This window comes from Hyperolius riggenbachi, chromosome 6, assembly GCF_040937935.1.
Source record: "Hyperolius riggenbachi isolate aHypRig1 chromosome 6, aHypRig1.pri, whole genome shotgun sequence".
In the NCBI taxonomy this organism is placed as follows: domain Eukaryota; kingdom Metazoa; phylum Chordata; class Amphibia; order Anura; family Hyperoliidae; genus Hyperolius; species Hyperolius riggenbachi.
This window is the reverse complement of record NC_090651.1, coordinates 191,235,926-191,259,648: the sequence shown is the minus strand read 5'-3', so window position 1 is coordinate 191,259,648 and position 23,723 is coordinate 191,235,926. Positions and strand designations below refer to the sequence as shown.

Below are 23,723 nucleotides of genomic sequence, written 5' to 3'. Positions count from 1 at the left end.
CTAAACCTGGTCTTTTGACTTATAGGTTTATTGGTCTTTTGCTCTTTATCATTATTATCTATAGTATTTTAACTTGATATTCCTTAATAAATTGGTTTTATTTTTGTATATATTTTTTCATCTCTTGTATCCATATAAGTACCGATACAATCTTGGATCTGTCACTTTAAAATGTTACAGGATGTATAGGGCACACCTCTAGTGGGTGTGTCTTAGGATACTTAAGGTGTGAGCAAATGTTGTAACGTTGGGCTATGAATAAGGACACCTGGTCCGAAACATGTCAGCCTTTTTATCTCTGTCTTGTGTCAGCTAAATAAAAGCGTTTGGATGCCATCCTCAGTTTATGAAACCACAGACTCCAACTCCCACTCCAGGTACCCAAAATTACTCCGACTCCACAGCCCTGATACCTTTTAATGGCTATCTGATAGTTAAATGATACAAGCTTTCTTGGATCTAGTCCCTTTCCTCAGGTATATTTCCAGATGTCCTTACAGATGTTAACTGATATAGGTAAATAGTAAACACGAAGATGTAGGGATAAGCTGTATAACAGCATGATCTAGTCAGTTAAGCTACATACTCGCCTACCGATCACCTGGCGAGGTCTGCTGGATCTCAGTTGCTCAAGAGATCAAGTACTGATGAGTCAAGGTGTTGACGAAATGCATTGGGCGGAGCTTTGATGCACGGGACTGGACAAGGAAGTAGTGCTGGTGGGGAGACGGAGCGAGTATTGATCTGATGCTGCAGCAGCTGAGTGGTTCCCGGGGACCCCAGCTGTTTGCTATACGCTGTTTACCCTGCTAGGCTTGTGAGTGGAATTGCTTTTAATCTTTTTATTAAACCGACAGTATTACGCTATGCCTGTTGTTTTTTTTTTTTACAGTTTTTTGGGCAGGTTGCAATAGAAAGTTTGAGGATCGTTTGAAAACCCCCATACGTTTTTAATCCTACCTCCGGAGACTAAGGAGGCCAGTGCGGTGAGTGCGGGCACTTGGTGGGTGTCCTGGCACTCTTGATAAAGAGGTGGTCTTTTAATACATACACTTGGATAATTCTGGTGGAGGTTTCTCTCTGAGAGTTGTCTTATGCTCACAGGATTACGCTATATTTGTTTTTCTTTTTTGTATATGGAAGTGTTGGTCCGAGGATAAAGATCAATAGGACATTGTCTGGCAAGACCCCCTGGAATTTCTAATTCTTTGGAACTGTGAGACTTCCTGATCTTATCCTTTCATGAGACAAGTGTGCGCGTTTCAATATTTTATATAAGCACTGATCCCTGTAGGGTGACCAAGTACAAACGGCGCTCCAGCAGGTAGAGGAACAACAAAAACAATAGCGGTATGCGGTTCTCGGGTGTCATGTACTGTTAAAGATCCGACATGCCGTTACCATCTGACCAGCGTGGGTCTAACTGGTAGTAGAGCTGTGACCCACAGAGATTCCAGAAAGTGATCCAAACCATCTTCTTTTCCTTTCTCTTCTCGCATCTCTCCCTCTCATCTCTATTTACCACCACCATTTCCCTCTTTTATTACCTTCCTGTTACCTAGCGGTAAAGACAGCTGGGGAACTTGGGTTTTTGGGTTTTAATTTCACTACTGAGGGCTCATGCAGATTGTGACAACTCCCAAAAGAACTTTTTCTCTACTCTGCAAATTGATGCCGTTAACTCAGTGGTAAGTGGGAGCAGCTGACCAGCAGTGCGTTTATTGCCTACACTCGCATTCCCCCTCCCTCTTGGCCTTAGCCTTCTATTAAACCTTTTCTCTCTTATGCTAGGTACTTTAAGCAGTATCGACACTACTCTAAAATGCATAAATGTAAGTATAGGGAAGGTAAAGCTCCTCAATGTCCTATCCCATATGGTCCAAACTTTTTTTCCCCCTAACAAACATAGGGGTTGATTCACTAAGCTGTGCTGCTAAAGCCTGACTGTCAAGTGACAGGCAGCCTACAGGGCCAATCAAAGTGCAGGAATATTGTACTTTGAAGCTACTGGACCCACTGGGCTCCGGGAGGGTTCAGTGGAGCGCTCGTTAAGTGTAACAAAACGCTCTTTAAACTATCTGAGCCAAGCTTTATTTAACTGTGTACGCTATGGCTGCATAGCATGCGCAGATGATTTTAAAATTCGCTGCTGTCATTAAGCTGTACTGCTGTAGCAGCGCAGCTTAGTGAATCAACCCCATATTGTTATAAATCTCATTTGAATTCATAATGACCTTACTGCTGTTTGTGTAACCTATGATTTCTGTGATTCTTTTTTGCAGAGAAGCTGTGGTGTCTCAGGTACTGGATGAACTGGGTCTCAACCTGTCTGATGAATTGTCCAGTGAGTACTGGTTTATTTTTCTTCTATGTTTTTTATTAGTAGATCAGTTTGTGTTTGTCTAAAAGATGGATTAGCAGGAAGGTGGCCAAGCAGACAACCATGTACATTTTAAGGTTCTTAGTTTTAAACTGGATACTGTATAACTTACCTTGTACTAGGGACATAATTCAAATCTTGTGATAACCCGGACAAATAGGCAGATACAATATGTGGGATTTATGTACAGTAGCAGTGTTTATATTAACCTGCTGGGCGGTCTGGACGAGCTCAGCTCGTCCAGTACCGCCGGAGCCTGCCGCTCAGGCCCTGCTGGGCCGATTTGGCTCAAATAAAAAGCAGCACACGCAGCCGGCACTTTGCCAGCCGCGTGTGCTTCCTGATCGCCGCCGCTCTGCGGCGATCCGCCGCGAGCAGCGGCGAAAGAGGGCCCCCCTAGCCGCCTGAGCCCAGCGTAGCCGGAACAAAAAGTTCCGGCCAGCGCTAAGGGCTGGATCGGAGGCGGCTGACGTCAGGACGTCGGCTGACGTCGATGACGTCACTCCGCTCGTCGCTATGGCGACGATGTAAGCAAAACAAGGAAGGCCGCTCATTGCGGCCTTCCTTGTTTATTCTGGGCGCCGGAGGCGATCGGAAGATCGCCTCCGGAGCGCCCTCTAGTGGGCTTTCATGCAGCCAACTTTCAGTTGGCTGCATGAAATAGTTTTTTTTTTATTAAAAAAAACCCCTCCCGCAGCCTGCCTGGCGATCTTAATAGAACGCCAGGCAGGTTAAAACTATAGTGGATGAAATTGGAGAAAGTGTGTATTTTCATTTTTTTCCCTTGTTTTTCACTTTAAAATGCATAAGAAATAAAGTAATTACTGAAAACAAATATCAACCCCAAAAAGCCTAATTGGTGGTAAAAAAAACACAAGATATAGATCATTTCATTGTGATTAGTAGTGATTAAGCTATTGGCAAATGAAAGGGATGAGCACTGAAAGGTGGAAATCGCTTTTTGTCCATTAGGGTAAAAACCCCTTTGGAGTAAAGTGGTCTGAAACTTAGCATTTCTTATGTGCTCTAGGATTCCTTATAGCTTTGAAGCTAGTATCACAAACAAAAAACATTGTAGCAGAACAGCATTCAAACATTTAAACATCGCACTTTGTCCTACCATGGAAAGCCCCTTCAGCTTAGGATCCAATCTGAAGTGGAGATAACAGATATATTTTGTTTACAGTCCTCAGTTGTTACATTAAGTATAACAGCTGAAAACAAGTTTCTGTGAAGCTCTCTCTGCTTCAAGAATACACACAGTTCAGAACCGCTTACTAGAAGATTGTAATATATAGTAAAAAGCAGCTTCAATAAAATGCAAGGGCCGCATTCAGTGCAGATAAACTGTACTTTGGGAACTTGTAATTTGTAAACAGACAATATAACTTGTGCACAAAAGCAAATATGGTAACTGTATGGGCAGAAGCTTAGCTAGAGATTATGGGGCCCCATAGAAGAATTTTGATGGGACCCTAAGACCTACTGGTAGGCACTCAAGAATAATGCCACCTGCTACTATCCCATAATATATATAGTAAGTTGACTGGCCAATGTACATTCCTATGTAATGTACACTGCAAACAGTCTATGGGCCCTGAGATTAAGTTAGAGCATGGAGAAATACAGGAAAAAATAGTGAACACATTATCTATTGGCCCCCCTTTGCGCCAGGGCCCTATAGCAGTTGCTATGGCTATTGCTACGCCCCAGTGTATGGGTAATAAAAAGAAGGAAAACACATTTTTATTGAATATTATGTCAGTTTCAGACCACTTTGATCATGATTAGTTACAATTAAAGTGCACCTGTAGGGGAAAAAGTGCCCCTTTGGGGTACTTGGGGATCGGGAAGCCTCTGAATCCTCCTGAGGCTTCCACTGTTCTCCTCTATCGACCCGCTGCTGTGCTAGGATCCCCCCAGTATTGCTTGTCAACACTTGTTGATAGTTTGCGTGTGTGCCAGCATGGACATGCTCGGGGTCCGGCAGAAAAAGCCAAGCCTGATCAGGTCTATGCTACTTTATGATCCAATTTTAGGCATTGCAAACCTCCCAGGTTTGTTTTAGGAAACTCAGGTAGTGGTTAAAATGAATAAAATTTCTTGACCTGGCTGCTGCTGTTTAAAGTGCTGCACTGTGGTGGTTGTGTCTGATAGCCCTATGCTTTTCTGCAGATGGCTACTGGCTGCATTACTTTGTCACTCTGTATACAGTATTGCTGATAAACATTCTTTGCAATGTTCCTCCTAATGTGCTTTCAGCTATTGTTATCTGAATAATAAGGCAGAGTTGCTGCCGCCTGCTGGCTCAATTTACAGTAAATCGTGCACACATTGCAAACTTTGGTTGTGCATCGGGTTCGCTCTTCCCAGGATGGTGAATTGTGAACCCTGCATAACTCTACCATAATGAATGCATTATATGAAATTGTAGCTCATAACCTACTGTACAGAATGATTAAAATCAACTGGGAATTTAAGATTTCTATCTTGTTTCTAACTTTTGACTGCACTCTCTACTTTTGAGAATTTGGATTTTGATAACTGTTCTTCCCCGTTCTGCTGCCTACAAACTAATCAGAAGATTTTGCGGTTGATTCACTAAACTGTGCTAACACATAGCACGGCCGTTTAGCGCGCGTTGTAAGGCGCGTAAAGTTCTTTTTTTTTTTTTTTTTTTTTCAAATACTTTTATTTGTACGAAAGTTTTTTGCACAAAACAAGAGAGAGATAACCATTACACTGCCATATAGAAACATATTCACAAACTCGGGTATAATCATCATGTAGTTATACATTAGGCAAAATGCATCGCCGAGAATAGTTGTATTTGGACTTATAAGGCACAGTCCCAGCAGCCCTGATTGCAAAGTCCATTCATATATTGTGGAAGCGGATATATTTGTAGAAATAGTGCATTATAGTTTGTGCTCATGAGTAGGGTCAGTTCATACATTTTGATGCATATGTAGAGTCCATCATCATAACAGTGCATCAGGTTGAGATTGGATAGAGAAGGAAGGAAAGAGACAGGACTATAAGAAAACTATGAGAAAAAGGGAATAAAGAGAGATAGAAGAGAGACATGAGAGAACAAAGAGACATTGCATGTGGGGTCTGCTCGTGGGATGTCCGACATCGGCTCAGATCATATGTGTATGTACTGTCAATCAATGCACGCTAAGAGGGCACGGGAAGAGGAGGGGCTACCATTTGGAGGGTCTAAGATCTCCCCACTAAGAGTTTGTATTCCTCAGATTCTCTATAGTAATTCCATAATCTCCAGGTCTTAGTGTATTGTTTAGTTCGATTTTGAAGGGTCATTAATGTGTTTTCCATTTCATTAATGTGGCACATCTCCTTATCTAGTTCCTGCAAGGTAGGTATAGTATGGGTACCCCATTTGCGAATCACAAGCAATTTAGCGGAGTTTAAAATGTGTTTTACTATAGAGTTTTTGCAGGCCTTTATGCTCCAATTGTTAAAGTGGAGAAGAAAAAATTTCGGGTTGAAATGGACCTCTCTATCCGTCATCTTTCTAATTAGGTGTTCAACTGTCTTCCAAAAGGGGGTGATCAAGGGGCACTCCCATAGCAGATGTATTAAGGAACCCACCGATGGACACCCTCTCCAACAGTGAGGATCTCTATCTGGAAAGATAGTATGTAGTTTCTGCGGGGTGAGGTACCATTGCGATAAAATCTTATAGTTAATTTCTTGTATTTTGACCGTGGTCGAGGACTTATGGGTGAGTATACACATCTTAGTTCTCTGAGCGTCAGAAAACGTGCACTGGAGGTCTCTTTCCCATTTATTAAAATATGATAGTGATCTAGGCGATTGGCAGATCAGTAAGGAGTATATTGCAGACAGAGTTTTCCTTGACGGGCCTTCTGCAGTGCAAAGCAATTCAAAAGCAGATTTGGATCTAGACAGGTTCTGAGAGACTCCCAATGCTCTGCATAGAGAGCGAAGTTGTGCAAGGCTCAGCCAATCTAGAGTGAAGACACCAGTTCTAGCCCTTAGCTCCGCAATTGTAAGCCATCTCCCCTGACTCCAAAGATTATCTGTAAAAGTGATACCAGCTATTTTCCATTCCCTAAAACAGTTGTGTTGACAACCCAGTTCAAATTCTGGGTTATCAAATAGTGGTATTTTTTTTTGGGGGGGGGGGCAAGGTGAGATGTCCTCTTTATGTCTGGTAATAGAAAGCACTCTAAGTGTGTTATATGTTAGGTGTGAATCTGTCCAATTACGTCGTGGAGAAGGGCAGGACCAGGGTAAGTTAGTGGGGGGGTATTTGGACAAATGATGTTCCACCTCCACCCATTGTTTGGTAGTGTGGTGTCTGTGCCAGTCAACAATCCTGGTTAGGACTGCTGCATAATAGTATTTTTTGATATCTGGCGCAGCCAGCCCTCCCATTTGTTTAGACCTATGTAGAATGGATCTTTTGAGCCTGGGTGGCTTCCCTTTCCAGATAAACTTCCCAAATGCCGTCTGAGCTGATCGTAGAAAGGAATCAGGGACTTGAACTGGCAGGGTCTGGAATAAATATAGTAACCTGGGCATGATATTCATTTTTAAGATTGCAATTCTTCCCATCCACGAGAAGTGTGGGAAATTCCATTTAGTCAGGTCCGCTTTCACGGTCTTGAGTATGGGCGGAAAGTTCGATTGGAAGACATCCTTTATGTCTGGTGTAATTTTTGTACCCAGGTAGTTAATATAGGAGGGAGACCAGCGGAACGGGAATTGCTTTGCCAAATGGGTTTGCAAGTCATGTGGCAGAGAGATATTTAGAGCCTCGCATTTATCATAGTTGACTTTGAATAGGCTAAGGTCTCCAAAATTTTTGAATTCAAACAATAAATTAGGTAAGGTAATCAGGGGATTTGTGATGTAGAAGAGCAAGTCATCTGCGTAGGCAGCTATTTTTTGTACTTTAGAAGTAATTGCTATGCCTTTTATATCTGGGTTTTCCCTAATATGACACAAAAGTGGTTCAAGTGACAGCGCAAAGATGAGGAGGGAGAGGAGACACCCCTGGCGGGTGCCATTTGATATACTAGAGGAATCAGAAAGGACCCCATTGGCCCTCACACGCGCCGAGGGCCTAGAATAAAGGGCGGATATGCCCCGCAGCATCCCAGGACCCAGCCCTATGTAGCCAAGGACCTCATTTATCTACGCCCACTCTACCCGGTCGAAGGCCTTCTCAGCGTCTGTGGATAAAAGCATGCATGGAATATCTCTCGACCGGGCATACTGGACAAGATCCAATGTTCATATGGTGTTGTCTCGACCCTCTCTATCGGGGATAAACCCCACTTGGTCCCATTCTATAACTTCCCCTACCAGAAGCGCAATCCTGTTAGCTATTAGTTTTGCAAAGATTTTCAAATCCAGGTTAAGCAGGGATATGGGTCTGTAACTTGGTCACGCTTTAGGGTCTTTGCCAGGCTTGTGAATCACTGATATGTGTGATTCCAATGTTTAAGGAGTGAAGGAAGCTATTTTATCAGGGTCCAGGATGTCATTGTACATTTTGCATAGATGTGGGAGGAGCGTCTGCTTATACTTTTTGTAGTATTCGATGGGTAGGCCATCGGGACCTGGTGCCTTGCCTGGTTTAATTTGCGCTATCACTGCAAGCACCTCTGTCTCAGTGAGTTGCTCCTCTAGTGTTTCTGCTGCCTCAGGAGGAAGGCGAGGCATTCCAGACTCTGCCAGGTATCCCTTTATTTTATCTTTCAGCGCTTGTGTTTTTTCTGCGGGGTTGTGTTTAAGGTTATATAGTGCAGAGTAAAAGTCCCTAAAGGAATTAGCAATAGATTCGCTGCGTATGTGTTTTTTTTTGGTGGGCATCTATGATTTGGGGGATGTAGTTCCTTTGCTGTTGTTGGCGCAAAGCTCTGGCTAGCAAACGACCGGATTTGTTGCCATGTGTGTAGAATAGGCTTTGGCATCTATGTGCGGCCAGTCGGGCTCTTTCATTCAGAATTTTTTTTAACGCCTCCCTGGCTTCTGTGAGTTTATCTAAGTCAGTTTGGTTTAGGGATCTTTTATGTTTGAGTTCCAGCGTATGTATCTCCATAGATAGATCCATCAGCCTTTGCTCCCTTGCTCGTTTTAGTCTTGCACCCAATTGTATAAGATACCCCCTGAGTACGCACTTGTGTGCCTCCCAGAGTACAGTTGAGGGCATGTCGTCGCTAACGTTGTTAGTAAAATACCTTTCAATTTCTCTTTTAATCTTCGAGGACACTTCAGTGTCCTCTAGCATCGAGGTGTTAAATTTCCAATTGAAGGGGCGCTGGTTGCGTGGTCTGCAATTTAGCGAGAGAGAAACGGGTGCGTGGTCAGAGTATGTCATTATTCCTATATCCGTGCTGGGCGAGTCTGAGAGAAGGTTGTGAGATATAAGAATGTAGTCAAGCCTAGTATATATTGCATGTACAGAGGAAAAGAAAGTATAATCTTTAGTTGTCTGGTTCAGTAATCTCCACACATCCACTAGTTGCCGATCATGCATAGCTTTTTTAAGCTTGTTGAGTTTGCTGTAGGGGATGGAGGATTTACCATGTGAGGTGTCTTGGGCTGGATTTAAAGGGATATTTAGATCACCACCGATGATGACGCTACCCTCAGCAAAAGCATCTAGTGTTGCGAGGAAACGGAGCAAGAAGGAGATTTGGTCCGTGTTAGGGGCATAAACCGAGCAAAGTGTATGCCTTATTTCAGCAATTTTACACTTCAATAGTATAAATCTGCCAAGATCATCTGTTTTGGTCTGCACTTCACTAATGGGAAGATCTTTGTGTAGTAAAATTGCTGTGCCCTTGGTTTTGGAGTCAGGGGAGCTACTCGCAAATAGCGACTGGAAGTGTTTATCTTTTAGCCTTGGAGGGTTAGGCCCTTTAAAATGAGTTTCTTGAATTAGTACGATATTTGCCCGATTCTTGTGCATATCATGTAATAGCATAGACCTCTTTTCTGGGATATTAAGCCCTCTAGCGTTGATTGGCACCACCTTCAAGGACACCATTGATTTGGATTGAATAGCACATACGTCAGACATCCACGACAAACCCCATCACGCAAAATAAACCTTATAAACAATAACATAGGCGTGTAACTATCACACCCATAATCAGACATTACCATGGAGTGGTATCTAGCCCGCAGGACTATCCTATGTGGGTACGAAATAACCATTTTCGCACAGAGAGTCCAGGGCTCCTCACCTATTTGAATATTAAAGAAAGAACAGTGTTTTACCCTGTATCAGGGAAGGGGAAGAATTCGTATCTTCCGGCGTTGGCCTCCCCGCTGCTATTGATAGGTACTAATCAGGGCCGGTTTGGCTGGTGAATATTTTTCCAGACAGTGGCCCCAATTCACCCAGATCATGCTAGGGATGATATAATGATAACTATAAAAATGGTAATAAAGAGAAGGGATAAGCCTAGTGAATTAAGGGCACAGTGTTTTGGTGGCCAGCTATATCCCAGTATGTGGGCTCCCTCTAATGGTGGCCGTGAATATTACGCTGTTGTTATCAGTTGCAGTTCCTATTGTATTAAATAGAACGTGGAGTAGGTCTCTCATGCTATCTAGGGTGGTATGTGATGGGGGGCGAGCATCATTACTGCCTACGGCATTATATTAGCAGACTAGGCGTCCCCTTATCAGGGGGGTGGTGTGTATAGATTATATAGAGGCATGAAGGGGTTTATGCTCTGTTCCTACCATTAGAGATAAGTCTATCCCACATAGTGGAAGGAATAATTTCCCCACAGAGGAAAATAGCATGAATTTAGCCAAGTTATACCAGTGATAGTCAGATACTGCACTGAAGCTATCAGCGGTATGGGGATCTCATCAGATGTCGCAGCGAGAAAAGGGAGGCATTAGGCAGGTGCAGAAGCCATAATTTTAGCCTCGCAGCGACATCCGCGAGAGCAGGCATCGGCTATATGCAGCCAATACGTATCACGCAATAGCTAAAGCGTGCAAATGCGCGTGTTGGGCACCGGTATCATGGTCTGGGGGTACCAGCAGCAATAATGCAGTCCTAGCGAGGAAACGTTTTCAGAAAATATGTAGCCTCACACTCAAACTAACAGTAGAGTTCTGTTCTATATTGGTGTTTGTATGAGGCATAAGTGGGCTCTTGTCTTTTACATCCCGCATGGGATATAGGCACATAAGCAGGCTTAGGCTGAGTTCTGGGCAGCAAGTGTGGGCTGGTCCCACATAGTGGGAAGCACATAAACATCCATGACCTTCTCACAGAGAATAATAATGTTGATCATATGAGCATTTACTGGTAATAGTATCGATTCACATATATATCACTCTCGTCAGGGGTTCCCTCACATGGTGCTAGCGGAAAGAAAGGGGGGGGGGTGAGAGGGAAGAGGGCAAGGGTGGGAAGGAGGGAAAGTATAGTATGGGGGGGAGGAGAGGGGAGGGGAAAAGCTGTATATAAGTGATAGTACTTATCTAAAAGAACCGGTTAGGACACTTATTGTAGCACAAAACCATTGCAAACATATGATAGGCTATATCAGAGGTGCCCCGGGGATATCTAGGGTACATTATGGATTCAAAAGAAGGCATCTGTGCGTCATTAGCCCACAAAAGCATATATTGTGCAGTTATCATACGTCATCTAGTGTAAAAAATTACCACTCGGTACACAACTCACATATCTTACAGGTAACCCCATCCATGGAATGCCCCCCACCCAGCATTAAAAATCAAACAGCTGATAAGAGAAGCAGAAGTGGACCTATTATCTCCAGCAGTCTTGTAGCAAGCCGCCAACTAAGAGAGAGTCACCACGTGTCTTACATCGGCCCTTCTAATGAGAGTGGCATGTAGGGGATCTAATGTCTCCAGTATATTATCTTGTGACTAATCATTACTTATCTGGTACAAAGGATATGCTTCCCGGAAGAGTCAGGGGGGCCATAAGCCGGCGGGGAAAAATCACCGCTGGTTGCGGGGCTGCCTCCGCCGCTGAGGCCGCTGGGGTAGGCCGGCGGAAATTGCATCTGGCTGCCATTCAGGTACTTCAATCGTCGGTAGGCCCAGTGTTTGGAAAAGCTCTGGAAGGTCCGCCGGGGATTTGATGGTGAATGACTTATCTTCTTTTGTTGCGGTGAGCTGGAAGGGGAAGCCCCACCGGTAGGTGATTTCTTTGTCCCGCATCATCTTGATTAAAGGTTGGAGCGCACGGCGTTGGATCAAAGTGCTAGGCGCCAGATCTTGAAAAAGTAAGAGTGTCGACCCCTCGTGATCAATAGATTCTAGTTGGCGGGCCGCTCTCATAATGGCGTCTTTGACCGCGAAGTGGTGAATGCGGCATATAACGTCCCACGGGGGTTCATCCACTGCTGGTTTGGGCTTAAGAGCCCGGTGAGCCCGGTCTATCTTCAGTGGGTCGTCTGCAGGTCTCTGGAGGATGCCGTTAAAGATGGCCGCCAAAGTAGGTTCAAGGCGTTGTGGGGGGACTGATTCTGGCAGGCCTCGGAGCCTTATGTTATTTCGGCGGCTCCTATTTTGGAGATCTTCCATGCCCATCCTGAGCGCAGTGTTCAGCGTGCGTTGTTGCAGGTTTGCTTCCTTAAGCTTTCCCACCTCAGCTTGGAGCAGACCCATGTCACGCTCCAGGGCTGTGAGTCGCTCATCATGGACTGTGAGATCCTCCTGGATACCTCTTATTTCTTCTCGTGTAGCAGAGGTAATTTTATCTGCCAGGTCGGATAAGTCCTCTTTGGTGGGTAAGTTATGTAAGTAGTCCCATATCTCCTTCAGAGACTTAGAGATCATAGCGGCCGAGTCGTCATCCTTGGCGGGCATGTCTTTAGGCGAAGGGCTGGCAGCCATCTTAGTCAGCGTCTGCTGAGAGGCCCGCGGGATCGTTTTCTCGTTAGTGATTCGGCGGTGCGACTTGTCAATTTGCTTAGCTTGTCTCTTACTTCTCCGTGATCCACTAGCCATCCCCTTGTGGTCTTTTAGGAGGGTAAAACACTTCAAATAATGATATATTGCGGTTACGGGCGAGGAGCTCTGAGTAGAAGCGTCTCTACGCGGCCATGGCTGACTCCGCCCCCCCCCGTAAGGCGCGTGCCTTAAAGAGACTCCGTAACAAAAATTACATCCTGTTTTTTATCATCCTACAAGTTCCAAAAGCTATTCTAATGTGTTCTGGCTTACTGCAGCACTTTCCACTATCACAGTCTCTGTAATAAATCAACTTCTCTCTCTCTTGTCAGACTTGTCAGCCTGTGTCTGGAAGACTGCCAAGTTCTTCAGTGTTGTGGTTCTGTGATGCATCTCCCCTTTCCTGGCCCCTCTATGCACACTGCCTGTGTATAATGATCTCTTGAGATACAAAAGGAAGGCTGTATACAGCCTGCTTGTGTATGGATGTATTTTCTATGTGTGGACATACTGTACATCAACCTACTTCCTGTTTTGGTGGCCATTTTGTTTGTTTATAAACAAACTTTTTAAAACTGTTTTTAACCACTTTTAATGCGGCGAGGAGCGACGAAATTGTGACAGAGGGTAATAGGAGATGTCCCCTAACGCACTGGTATGTTTACTTTTGTGCGATTTTAACAATACAGATTCTCTTTAAAGAGACACTAAAGTCTCAAGAAAAACATCTTTTTATTCAAAAAATATTTTGAATATGCTAGCCCTACCTAAACCGCCGGATTCCCGCTGCTGTAATCTATCTAAATCCCCACTACCTCCCACCTCCCTCTCCCCCGCAAAATCCACAACTTTCTTGATCGTGGATTTTGCTGCTATAGGAGGCAGAGCTATGAGCTGCAGCTCTGCCTCCATGCCAGTCTATCAGCGGCACCCCTCTCAGTGAAGGAAGACTGAGAGGGGCGGGGGATAGGCTACGATCCGGGCTGACAGACGTGCTGAGAGGCAGAGCTGCGGCTTATAACTCTGCCTCTCACGGAAGCGCTGCTGGGATTGCCCCCCTAGGGAGTTTTGGGGGATTTAGATAGATTACATCAGCGGGAATGTGGCAGTTTAGGTAGGGCAAACATATTAACCTATTTTGGTTCCTCGACGTAGAAACTACGTCCAGGAACCATGCGCGCTACCGCGGCCGATCGCGCGCGTGCACGCGCACTCCCGGCTGCGGATTCGGTAGCCACGGAATCAATGTATCGGGCTATGGTGCCCGATCACTGATTCCTTTCCCCCGCTGAAAAAGTGACAGCTTCTCTCGGAAGCTGTGCTTTTTCTGGCCGTTCCCTCCCCGATGTGTCACTCTAAGCGTGTGTTACGCTTAGTGACGTCATGTAAACAAACTCATGGCCGCCATCTTGTGGCCAAAAAGTAAAACTACAACTAAAATTTAAAAAAAATTAAAAATAACACACAATTACATTATAAAACTATACTTTACATCCCACCCTCCCAAAAATACCCAAATAAAATGTTTAATTTAAAAAAAAACCATTACAATAAAAAAAAAAAAAAAAAAAAACATGTAAATATTTACCTAAGGGTCTAAACTTTTAAAATATCAATGTAAAGATGAAATATTTCTATATTTTTTTATTTTAAACTTGTTAATAGTGATAGATGCAAAACGGAAAAAATGCACCTTTATTTCCAAATAAAATATTGTCGCCATACATTGTGATAGGGACATAATTTTAACGGTGTAATAACCGGGACATATGGGCAAATACAATACGTGAGTTTTAATTATGGAGGCACGTATTATTTTAAAACTATAATGGCTGAAAACTGAGAAATAATGATTTTTTTCCGGTTTTTTCTTATTCTTCCTGTTAAAATGCGTTTACAGTAAAGTGGCTCTTAGCAAAATGTACCCCCCAAAGAAAGCCTAATTGGTGGCGGAAAAAACAAGATATAGATCAGTTCATTGTGATAAGTAGTGATAAAGTTATAGGCTAATGAATGGGAGGTGAACATTTCTCAAGTGAAAACGACGGAACGCGAATGGGTTAAACACATTTTTTTAACTGATAAATGGAGTAAAAAAAGTGCGCTCCTCACAAACAGATAAATGGAGTAAAAAAGTGCGCTCCTCACCACAGAGGGAGACGCTGAGCCACATGGATGTTCTTACTGATACTTACAAATACTGCAATACTGCAATTATATGCGCATTTTAAACCGAGCTTTGTGAGTGTCGTTTTAATTATTTTTATCTGGAATTAAACGGTATCACGCTATGCAAATCTCTGTCTGTGAGTTATATACACTGCATAGAGAGATTCAAGCTGCCTGAACAAACATGTATGCTGGTCTTGCTGGGTCAGCCATAATATCTGGTAAGCGGCTAGTGTTGCAATCTGGGAGTGCCTGTATGAGGAAGAACTCTTGGTGCTGGGACACGGTATGCGAGAGTTGAGGTGATGATTACTTTGTGGTGAGGAATTACAAACATACTACGCCATAGAGGTCTTTTTTTCCTTTCATGGATGGTCTGGATACGATTGAAAGTACACAGGAGGATCAGCTGAGATATACTGGCTGGGCCACATGCGCTGAGTGCCAACTGTCATAATTGGCATTTGAATTTGGTGAGTATAACCGGTTTCCTTAACCCTCCTGGCGGTTTGCTAAAAATCCGCCAGGGGGCAGCAAATCCTTTTTTTTTTTTTTTTAATTTCCTTTTTCATGTAGCGAGACAAGGTCTCGCTACATGATAGCCGCGACATGATACATGATAGCCTCCGAAGATTAGGAGATCCTGTTCAAAGAACGGGATCTCCTGAAGGGCTTCCTTCATCGCCATGGCCAGTGGCGGCGCCACGCTGGGGCTTACCCAGGCTTCAGCCCCAGCTGGCAACTCACTAGCCCCCTTTAAAGCCCCCCCGCCGCAAGTTCCGAGAACTTCCGAGAGGAGCCTGACCCAGGCCGACCTTAGTGCACAAACAAGCAGCCGAGCGTGGCTGGGAGAAGGACTTGTCTTGGGCAGGCGCTGACTGTAATCCGCCCCGGCCTGGGTGTAGGCTCAGCCACGTGACGCAGAGCGGCCCGCCCCGCAGGGTACGAGGTGACGTCATCCGGTATGCGGCGTCACGTGACATGCAGCGCGCTCTCCTTGCCTGCCCGCGCAGCTAGTTGCCGCCAACAGGAGACAGTCAGACTGTGTCACTGTCTGACTTCTAGTCTCCAGATTCTCCGCCGCACAGCAGCACTCACTGCAGTCACACCGAGTGGCCGTGACCCAGGCAGTCAGGCACCCACGGACAGCGCACAGGACTGGAGGATGGACTCAGCTAAGACAGCCAGCAGGAGGACATGACTCGGAACTTCGACAAGGTGGGTGGGGTGGGTGTCCTGTGACTGTCCTGTTCACTCCAGCCAGCCTGGCCAACTGCCATATTGTTTTTTGGCACCAGACAGTCAGCCACCCAGGCCTGAGCTGCCTGACTGAGCCTAGCACCAGCAGGCACCACCACTAACCACCACCAGGCCTGACTCTGAGCACCCCCCTGGGGGGGGGGCCCAGCCCACCCACCACCAGCCAGGCCTTAGCTGCCCTGGGGCCCCCAGCCTTACACATCCCCCAAGGCCTTCAGCCCACCACCAGCTAGGCCTGAGCTGCCATGAGACCCCCAGCCCACCACCTACCAGGCCTAAGCTGCCCTGGGGCCCTTAGCCCACCACCACCAGCCAGGCCTGAGCTACCCTACCTGGGGACACTGGCTGTCTGTCATTATGTGCATTAACTGGTAAAATGCTGTCTCATTACATGCATTTACTGGGGGAACGATGTCTGTCGTCATGTGCTATAACTGGTGAAATGCTGTCTCGCATTACATGCATTTACTGGGGAAACTCTGTCTGTCATGTGCATTTACTGGTGAAAAGCTCTCTTATGTGCATTTACTGGTGAAAAACTGTCTCTTATGCGCATTTACTGGTAAAAGGCTGTCTGTCGTTACGTGCATTTACTGGTGAAAAACTGTCTCTTATATGCATTTACTGGGGAAACACTGTCATTACGTGCATTAACTGGTGAAAAGCTGTCTACTATGTGCATTTACTAGTGAAAAGCTGTCTCTTATGCGCATTTACTGGTAAAAGGCGGTCTGTCATTACGTGCATTTACTGGTGAAAATTTGTCTCTATGTGCATTTACTGGGGAAACGCTGTCTCTCATTACGTGCATTAACTGGTGAAAAGCTGTCTCCTATGGGCATTTACTGGTGAAAAGCTTTCTCTTATGCACATTTACTGGTAAAAGGCTGTCTGTCATTACGCGCATTTACTGGTGAAAAGCTCTCTCATGTGCATTTACTGGGGAAACGCTGTCTGTCATTATGTGCATTAACTGGTGAAAAGCTGTCTCTTATGTGCATTTTCTGGGGAAACGCCGTCTGTCATTACATGCATTAACTGGTGAAACGCTGTCTGTCATTATGTGCATTTACTTCATATTTTTTTTATGTAACTACATTAGCTGGTATAACTACATTACAGTTAGCCCCGCCCACATGATGTCATGAGCACGCCCCTTTTCTCGTCGCGGCGCGCGTAGCAAATCCCCCCCCCTAAGCCCCGCCTGCCAGCCCTTGTGCCCCCTTTGAGCCCCCCCAAAAATCTGAAGCTGGAGCCGCCACTGGCCATCGCGACGGGCGGGATGACGTCATCGACGTCGTGACGTCAAAGGGGACTCCGATCTACCCCACAGCTCTGCCTGGCACTGATTGGCCAGGCAGCGCATGGGGGGGGGGCGGCCGTGACGCGACGAATAGCGGCGGATCGGCTGGTAGCGGCGGCGATCGCATTGCACACGCAGCTAGCAAAGTGCTAGCTGCGTGCAGCAAAAAAAAATTATGCAAATCGGCCCAGCGGGGCCTGAGCGGTGCCTTCCGGCGGCATAGCCCGAGTGATAAGCACCAAGATTCACCTACTTAGAAGTTTATCTGAATTTGGGACTTCTTTCAATGTAGGACTTGTAGACTTGGACTTTTGGCGGTTTTAGAAATTGTGTAAGAACTGAATATAAGAGAAGTCGCTGAATAATTTTGTGAATTCAGAACTCACAGGGTCCTTGGTAACAAGGCCCTAAGTTATGTCATGTAGTTGGGTCCTCAATATTGGGCCATTTAGTGGTTATCTATTGATGCAAATAACATTTTTTGACTAGGGGTTTAGACTGATATATGCACTTTTTGACCTAGATATTTTAGGAGCAGTGTTTAAGGTCTTTTGCAGAAGATATTTATTTGTCTTTTGAGAATCCCTTTAGATGTTACATTGTGGAGTGCTGATATAAAAGTGAGATGTATGATAATACACTGAATATTCATACAGATAAGACCTTTTGAGCGCTGATATCATTTTAAATACAACAACATTTTTTTAACTAAAAAGATGTTTTTCTTGAGACTTCAGAGTCTCTTTACCGCTATCAACGTTATGCTGTACGCGTGTGAGCTAAAATTAACATGCGCAAAATAATTAACACACGCGCCCTATTTCTTAACACGCGTGCTATAAAATAGCATGGTTCAGTGAATCAACCCCTTTGTGTGTTGCAATGTTGCTCTTATTTGTTTGTGGATAGTAGAAAGTGGTTGGGGTGGAAAGTGGTCAGAAGTCAAAGCCTGTATTCAATGTTAACCACCCTGTTGGTATTGACGAGCTCAGCTCGTCCAGGAAAAACTTACTGAAAGCGGTATTGACGAGCTGAGCTCGTCAATACTGCCAGGGAGATTTCTTGTTTCTCTGCCCCGCCGGCTGCACTTTTCCCTCATCAGAGGGATTCCCCAGGATGGCTGGATGCCTGTCAGCACGCTGTGGGTAGCGATCTGTGCTACCCACAGCGTGCAGAACTAGCATCCAGCCACCCTGGGGAATCCCTGTGCAGCCATCGGAGCAGAGAATGTGCTCAGCAGCGTGCGGGATTCCCCTTCTGTGCTGCGGGTGGCTGGTGCGGGGATCCCCTCTGTGGGGGGGGGGTGTCCCCTGCTGTGCTGCGGGTGGCTGGTGCAGGGATCCCCTCTGGGGGGGGGGGGTGTCCCCTGCTGTGCTGCGGGTGGCTGGTGCGGGGATCCCCTCTGTGCAGCGGGGGGGTGTCCCTTTCTGTGCTGGCTGGTAGTGACCAGTACCGGCGGGGATCCTTTCTGTGGGGAGGGGGGGGGGCATCCCCGTACTGTGCGTGCGGGTGACCCTGTAGTGTGTGTGTGGGGGGGCGGGTATCCACCCTATGGGGCTGGTCTTGGCCGGTCGGGGACACCCCCTTCTGTGCGGGGGGGGGGGGGGGGGGGGCGGGGTGTCCCCTTATGAGAGCTGTGGGTGGCCTCTCCCTCCTCCCTCTCTGTCCCCCGTGCCCCCCTCACCCCCGATCCTGTGTCTCTCCCCCCCCCCCCCCCATCCCGTGTCTCCCCCCTGTCAGTCAGAAGCCCTGCTTTACTCACCTGAGGGCTTTCTCCTGCGCTGGCCGAGATGGACACCCTCCATCTCCATCGCCGAAGTCCCGGTCTCTGTAATTACAGTACGCGGCTTGGTGACGTCACCAAGCCGCGTACAGTAATTACAGAGAACACGAGACTTCGCGATGGAGGAAGTGCGCTGCTTCCGCCGCAGGAGCAAGCCCTCAGGTGAGTAGTAGATCAGGGCTTCTGACAGGGGGGAGACACGGGACTGGGGGGGGGGGGGGCACGGGGGATCGGAAGGGATGGGGCGGAAGAGGTGGGAGAGGCCACCCACAGCCCTCATAGATGGGGACACTCACCTCCCCCCACCACAGAAGGGGGTGTCCCCGACCGACCATGACTAGCCCCCATAGAAGGGGATTCCCCACCCCCCCACACACACACACAGAAGGGCCACCCAGCCACCTGCACGCACAGTATGGGGATTCCCCCCCCCCCCCCCCCCCCCCACAGAGGGGATCCCCACCGGCCACTACCAGCCAGCACAGAAGGGGAGCCTCCCCACAGAAGGGACACCCGGCCAGAGTCAGGGGGCATCGGGGACAATGGGGGGGGGGGGGGGGCAGAGGCACCCGCAAACCTGGCTCCCTATACATATGACTCCCTACACCTGGCTGCACATCTGTCTCCTATACACCTGGCTGCACATCTGTCTCCTATACACCTGGCTGCACATCTGTCTCCTATACACCTGGCTGCACATCTGTCTCCTATACACCTGGCTGCACATCTGTCTCCTATACACCTGGCTGCACATCTGTCTTCTATACACCTGGCAAACATCTTGCTCCCTATATACTGTACCTGGCAAAACATCTGGCTAAACTATTCCTGGCTAACTACACCTGGCTGCACATCTGGCTAACTACACCTGGCTATACATCTGGCTAACTATACCTGGCTATACATCTGGGTCTTATACTCACCACTGGCATGCTGGTCCCTCGTCGCGTACCTCTGATAGCTTCCCCAGTGCCTTCTTCCATGTCCCTTGGCGGATTTTGCTTCTCCCATGGAGATCACATGTCCCCCGTCGATCGGCGTTGATGGAACCAGTGTCACACAGCATCATCAAAATCTCGCAGCAAACACTTTTTTTTTTTTTTTTAAATTTAATTCAATACAATAACCTGTATTGAATTCAATATAAAAAAAAAAAAGATTGCAAAAAAAAAAAAATTGGTTGAAAATTATGGGAAATTAATTGAACCACTTTTTGCACGGAAATCCTGGGGAAATAGAACGCCAGGGTGGTTAATCTTACATTTTCAAATAGCCTGAAACTGAGTTAATAGTTGTAGCAAAACTTCACAAGTATGCAAGTTCTTATAAGCCAACTTTACAAAAGCTGACACTGTTTTTCCCAAATACACCCTTAGCGGGTAAAAAGTCTGTAGAAGGCAAAAAAAAACTTATCAGGATCAGTCAGTAAGCTAAAACAAAAGCTGCAACTACTGTATTTACATTTTATAAACCAGGTGATATTTTGAGTCTAGCAACAACAGTGTAGCGATATTACTGATAGAAACAACTGAAGTTCTGTCCAGTAGCTGTGGATTCAACCTCTACAATAGATATGGGAGTAAGCTAGGTGAACATAAACATCTTATTTGCCAGTAAGGGCTCGTTTCCACTTGTGCGGCGTGCGTCTCACAGACGCACGCTGGCACTGAGCGGGTGGGCGGGATCGCAGGTGAATCCCATCAGCTGTGCCATGCACGGCTATGGGAATCGCAGCCTCCGCTGCGAATTCTGCGTGGGGTTCCGGCCGAATCGCTAGCGCAACCGATTCGGCCGGCTGCACCGTTATACCCTATGGCAGAGTTTCCCCGTGCGATTTGCCTGCGGGGAAACTCTGCGGATTCGCGGCGGAAACCGCAATAGTTGAAACGGGCCCTAAAGCTTTTTGTTAGTTGTCCCTATTTCTTCAAAGAAAAATTTTTTTTATATATATATATATATATATATATATATTATATATATATATATATATATCACACTGTATTTGTTTTGCTATTCAAGCTGGTCTTGGCAATCTAGCAACAACATACAGATCGCCTACCTGCTTTATTCTTGCCTGTCTGATGTTCAGTTGTAAACGGTGTGTCTCATGCTATACACTATACAATTTTCTGGCAGACTTACCTGCCAGATAGGTTATTTCAAACATGTCCGATCTGAATTTCGATAGATTTTTCTATTCCTAATCGTTTTTTTTATCGATTTTCGTTCAGTTCTAAAAAAAATTGTTCAAAAACGATCAAAAAAATGATTAAAAATAGATTGAAAAATCAATCAAAATTCATATCGGACATGTTGGAAATAATCAATCTGGCAGGTAAATCTGCCAGAAAATTGTATGAGGTGTACCTAACATCATAGCTCTCAGCCGGTATAGAAGACACATCTGGTGAGTGATGAGGGAGAGCAGAAGTGCAAAAAAAGTAGAACTATTTTCTATTGCTGTGCCTCTGAAAGACACTACCAGAGAGCATAGCTGTCCAGCTTTCAGATACAAAGAAGCAAAAAAAAAAAAACCTTCTCCCCACCCCACTACATAGAACCACTGTCCAGACATTGGTTCATTGGCACCTAATCATATACCATTCTCCTTATTAAGATTCATGTTTGAATTACTATACTTATCATTACAATACGGTCATTGTTCTGATATACCCATTTTGTCTGTTTTCAGTTATTACTCCACTGTTTGTTGCCTGATGAAGCAGGAATATACCCTTGAAAGGCTTTGCAAAACTTTTATTTGAAGTATGCTAATAAATCTTTGTTTTTGAAAACCGACAGTTTTATATCTGCTTTGGGGAGTTAAATACTCCACTGTTTATTGCCTGATGAAGCAGGAAAATACCTGTGAAACGAGTTGCAACACTTTTATTTGGAGTATAAAATTTGTTTTTGAAAACTGACAGTTTTATGTCTGCTTTGGGGAGGTTAGTCCACCACTGCCTCCACAGCAATTTTAAAGAGAACCCGAGGTGTGTTTAAAGAATGTTATCTGCATATAGAGGCTGGATCTACCTATACAGCCCAGCCTCTGTTGCTATCCCAAACCCCACTAAGGTCCCCCTGCACTCTGCAATCCCTCATAAATCACAGCCGTGCTGTGAAGCTGTGTTTACATCTGTAGTGTCAGTCTCAGCTGCTCCCCCGCCTCCTGCATAGCTCCGGTCCCTGCCCCCGTCCCTTCCCTTCAATCAGCAGGGAGGGAAGGGATGCAGGCGGGGACTGGAGTTCTGCAGGAGGCGGGGAGAGCAGCAGACTGACACTATAGAGATAAACACAGCCAGCTCTGACAAGCTGTTTGTCAGCAGAGTGGCTGTGATTTATGAGGGATTGCAGAGTGCAGGGGGACCTTAGGGGTGTTTAGGATAGCAACAGAGGCTGGGCTGTATAGGCAGATCCAGCCTCTGTATGCAGATAATATTCTTCAAACCCACCTCGGGTTCTCTTTAAGGATTTTAGTATATTTTATCCTGTTGGCGCCTCTTTTCAACTTTTACGATACCTTTGTCCACCCCAGGTGGAGGGGTGACTTGCCCCTTTCTTTCCGATCTACAGAGAGTGACTTCTTATTCCTGAATGGGGACAGGTCTTAAATCTCCTCACCTTCATTTACAGTGGTTGCCTAAAGGGTAACCCTGGTTTGTATTATTTTAATGACTTTCATTGCCCATCCCTATCCAGTGCATACTACACTATATTGGGCTCTCTGTGTTTCTTCCTTTGAGGAAAAAGTCAGGACATTGTGTGCCCTAATAGCTACTAGTATCCCTTTCTTGTAGCCATCTACCGGTTTCTGAAAGTGATGGTCACTTATAGGAGAACTCCTAGAGAAGTATGCGATAGTTTGGTCAGGTGATAGTCTGATTTGCTAGCCATGATCATTTGCTAAAGCAGAATGTGATAAAACACAAGCTTCTCCATGATTTTTCGTATATATGACCATCACTAGTCCCTGATATCGTTTTGAGATAAGTTTGCCCCAGTTTTCAATGCAGAATTCTTTCAGCTCTGAGATGTTTGGGATGAGTCAGGCAAAAACGGCGCTGGAGATTTGGGCGCACTTGACTTCCTAGGGTTTTTCCCCTTTAAAACTAGAGCAGTTTTCACATTTCAGCACTGCATCCATTAATCTGCCAATAGCTTTAGCAGTACTTATCACACTGAAATGATCTATAGCTTGTTTTTTTCACCACCAATTAAGCTTTCTTTGGGTGGAACTTTTTGCTGAGAATTATTTTATTCTAACTGCATTTTAATGGGATTAACCCCCCTGGCGGTATAAAAAAATCCGCCAGGAGGGAGCGCCGCAGTTTAAAAAAAAAATGTTTTCCCTATATCATGTAGCGAGCCCAGGGCTCGCTACATGATAGCTGCTGCTCAGCGGCATCCCCCCGCCCTCTTCGATCGCCTTCGGCGATCTCCGATCAGGAAATTCCGTTGAAAAAACGGGATTTCCTGGAGGGCTTCCCCCGTCGCCATGGCGACGGACGGGATGACGTCACCGACGTCGGGACGTCATTGGGAGTCCCGAACCACCCCTCAGCGCTGCCTGGCACTGATTGGCCAGGCAGCGCACGGGGTCTGGCAGGGGGGGGGGCGTGCGGCGCGACGGATAGCGGCGATCGAGCGCGGGACGGCGGCGATCGGTGTGCTGACGCAGCTAGCAAAGTGCTAGCTGCGTGCAGCAAAAAAAAAAAATTAAACAAATCGGCCCAGCAGGGCCGGAGAAAACCTCCTCCGCGGCTTACCGCCAAGGAGGTTAATAAGGAAAAAATGGAAACAATCCATTATGCCTCCTTCCACCTGGGACTGAAAGGAGGAACTGAGAAATTTGATAATCCTTGAAACGTTGG

At 46.0% G+C, this 23,723-nt stretch overlaps 1 protein-coding gene across 2 annotated transcripts in view; it reads left to right on the top strand.

The window, feature by feature from the left end:
* CHMP2A (charged multivesicular body protein 2A) overlaps positions 1-23,723 on the top strand; it is a 201,347-nt gene that overhangs the window by 158,508 nt on the left and 19,116 nt on the right. For both annotated transcript variants that reach the window (XM_068240246.1, XM_068240247.1), the window contains exon 5: positions 2,283-2,344. In XM_068240246.1, the coding sequence (XP_068096347.1) occupies positions 2,283-2,344 (62 nt within the window). The remainder of the gene's footprint in view (positions 1-2,282; positions 2,345-23,723) is intronic.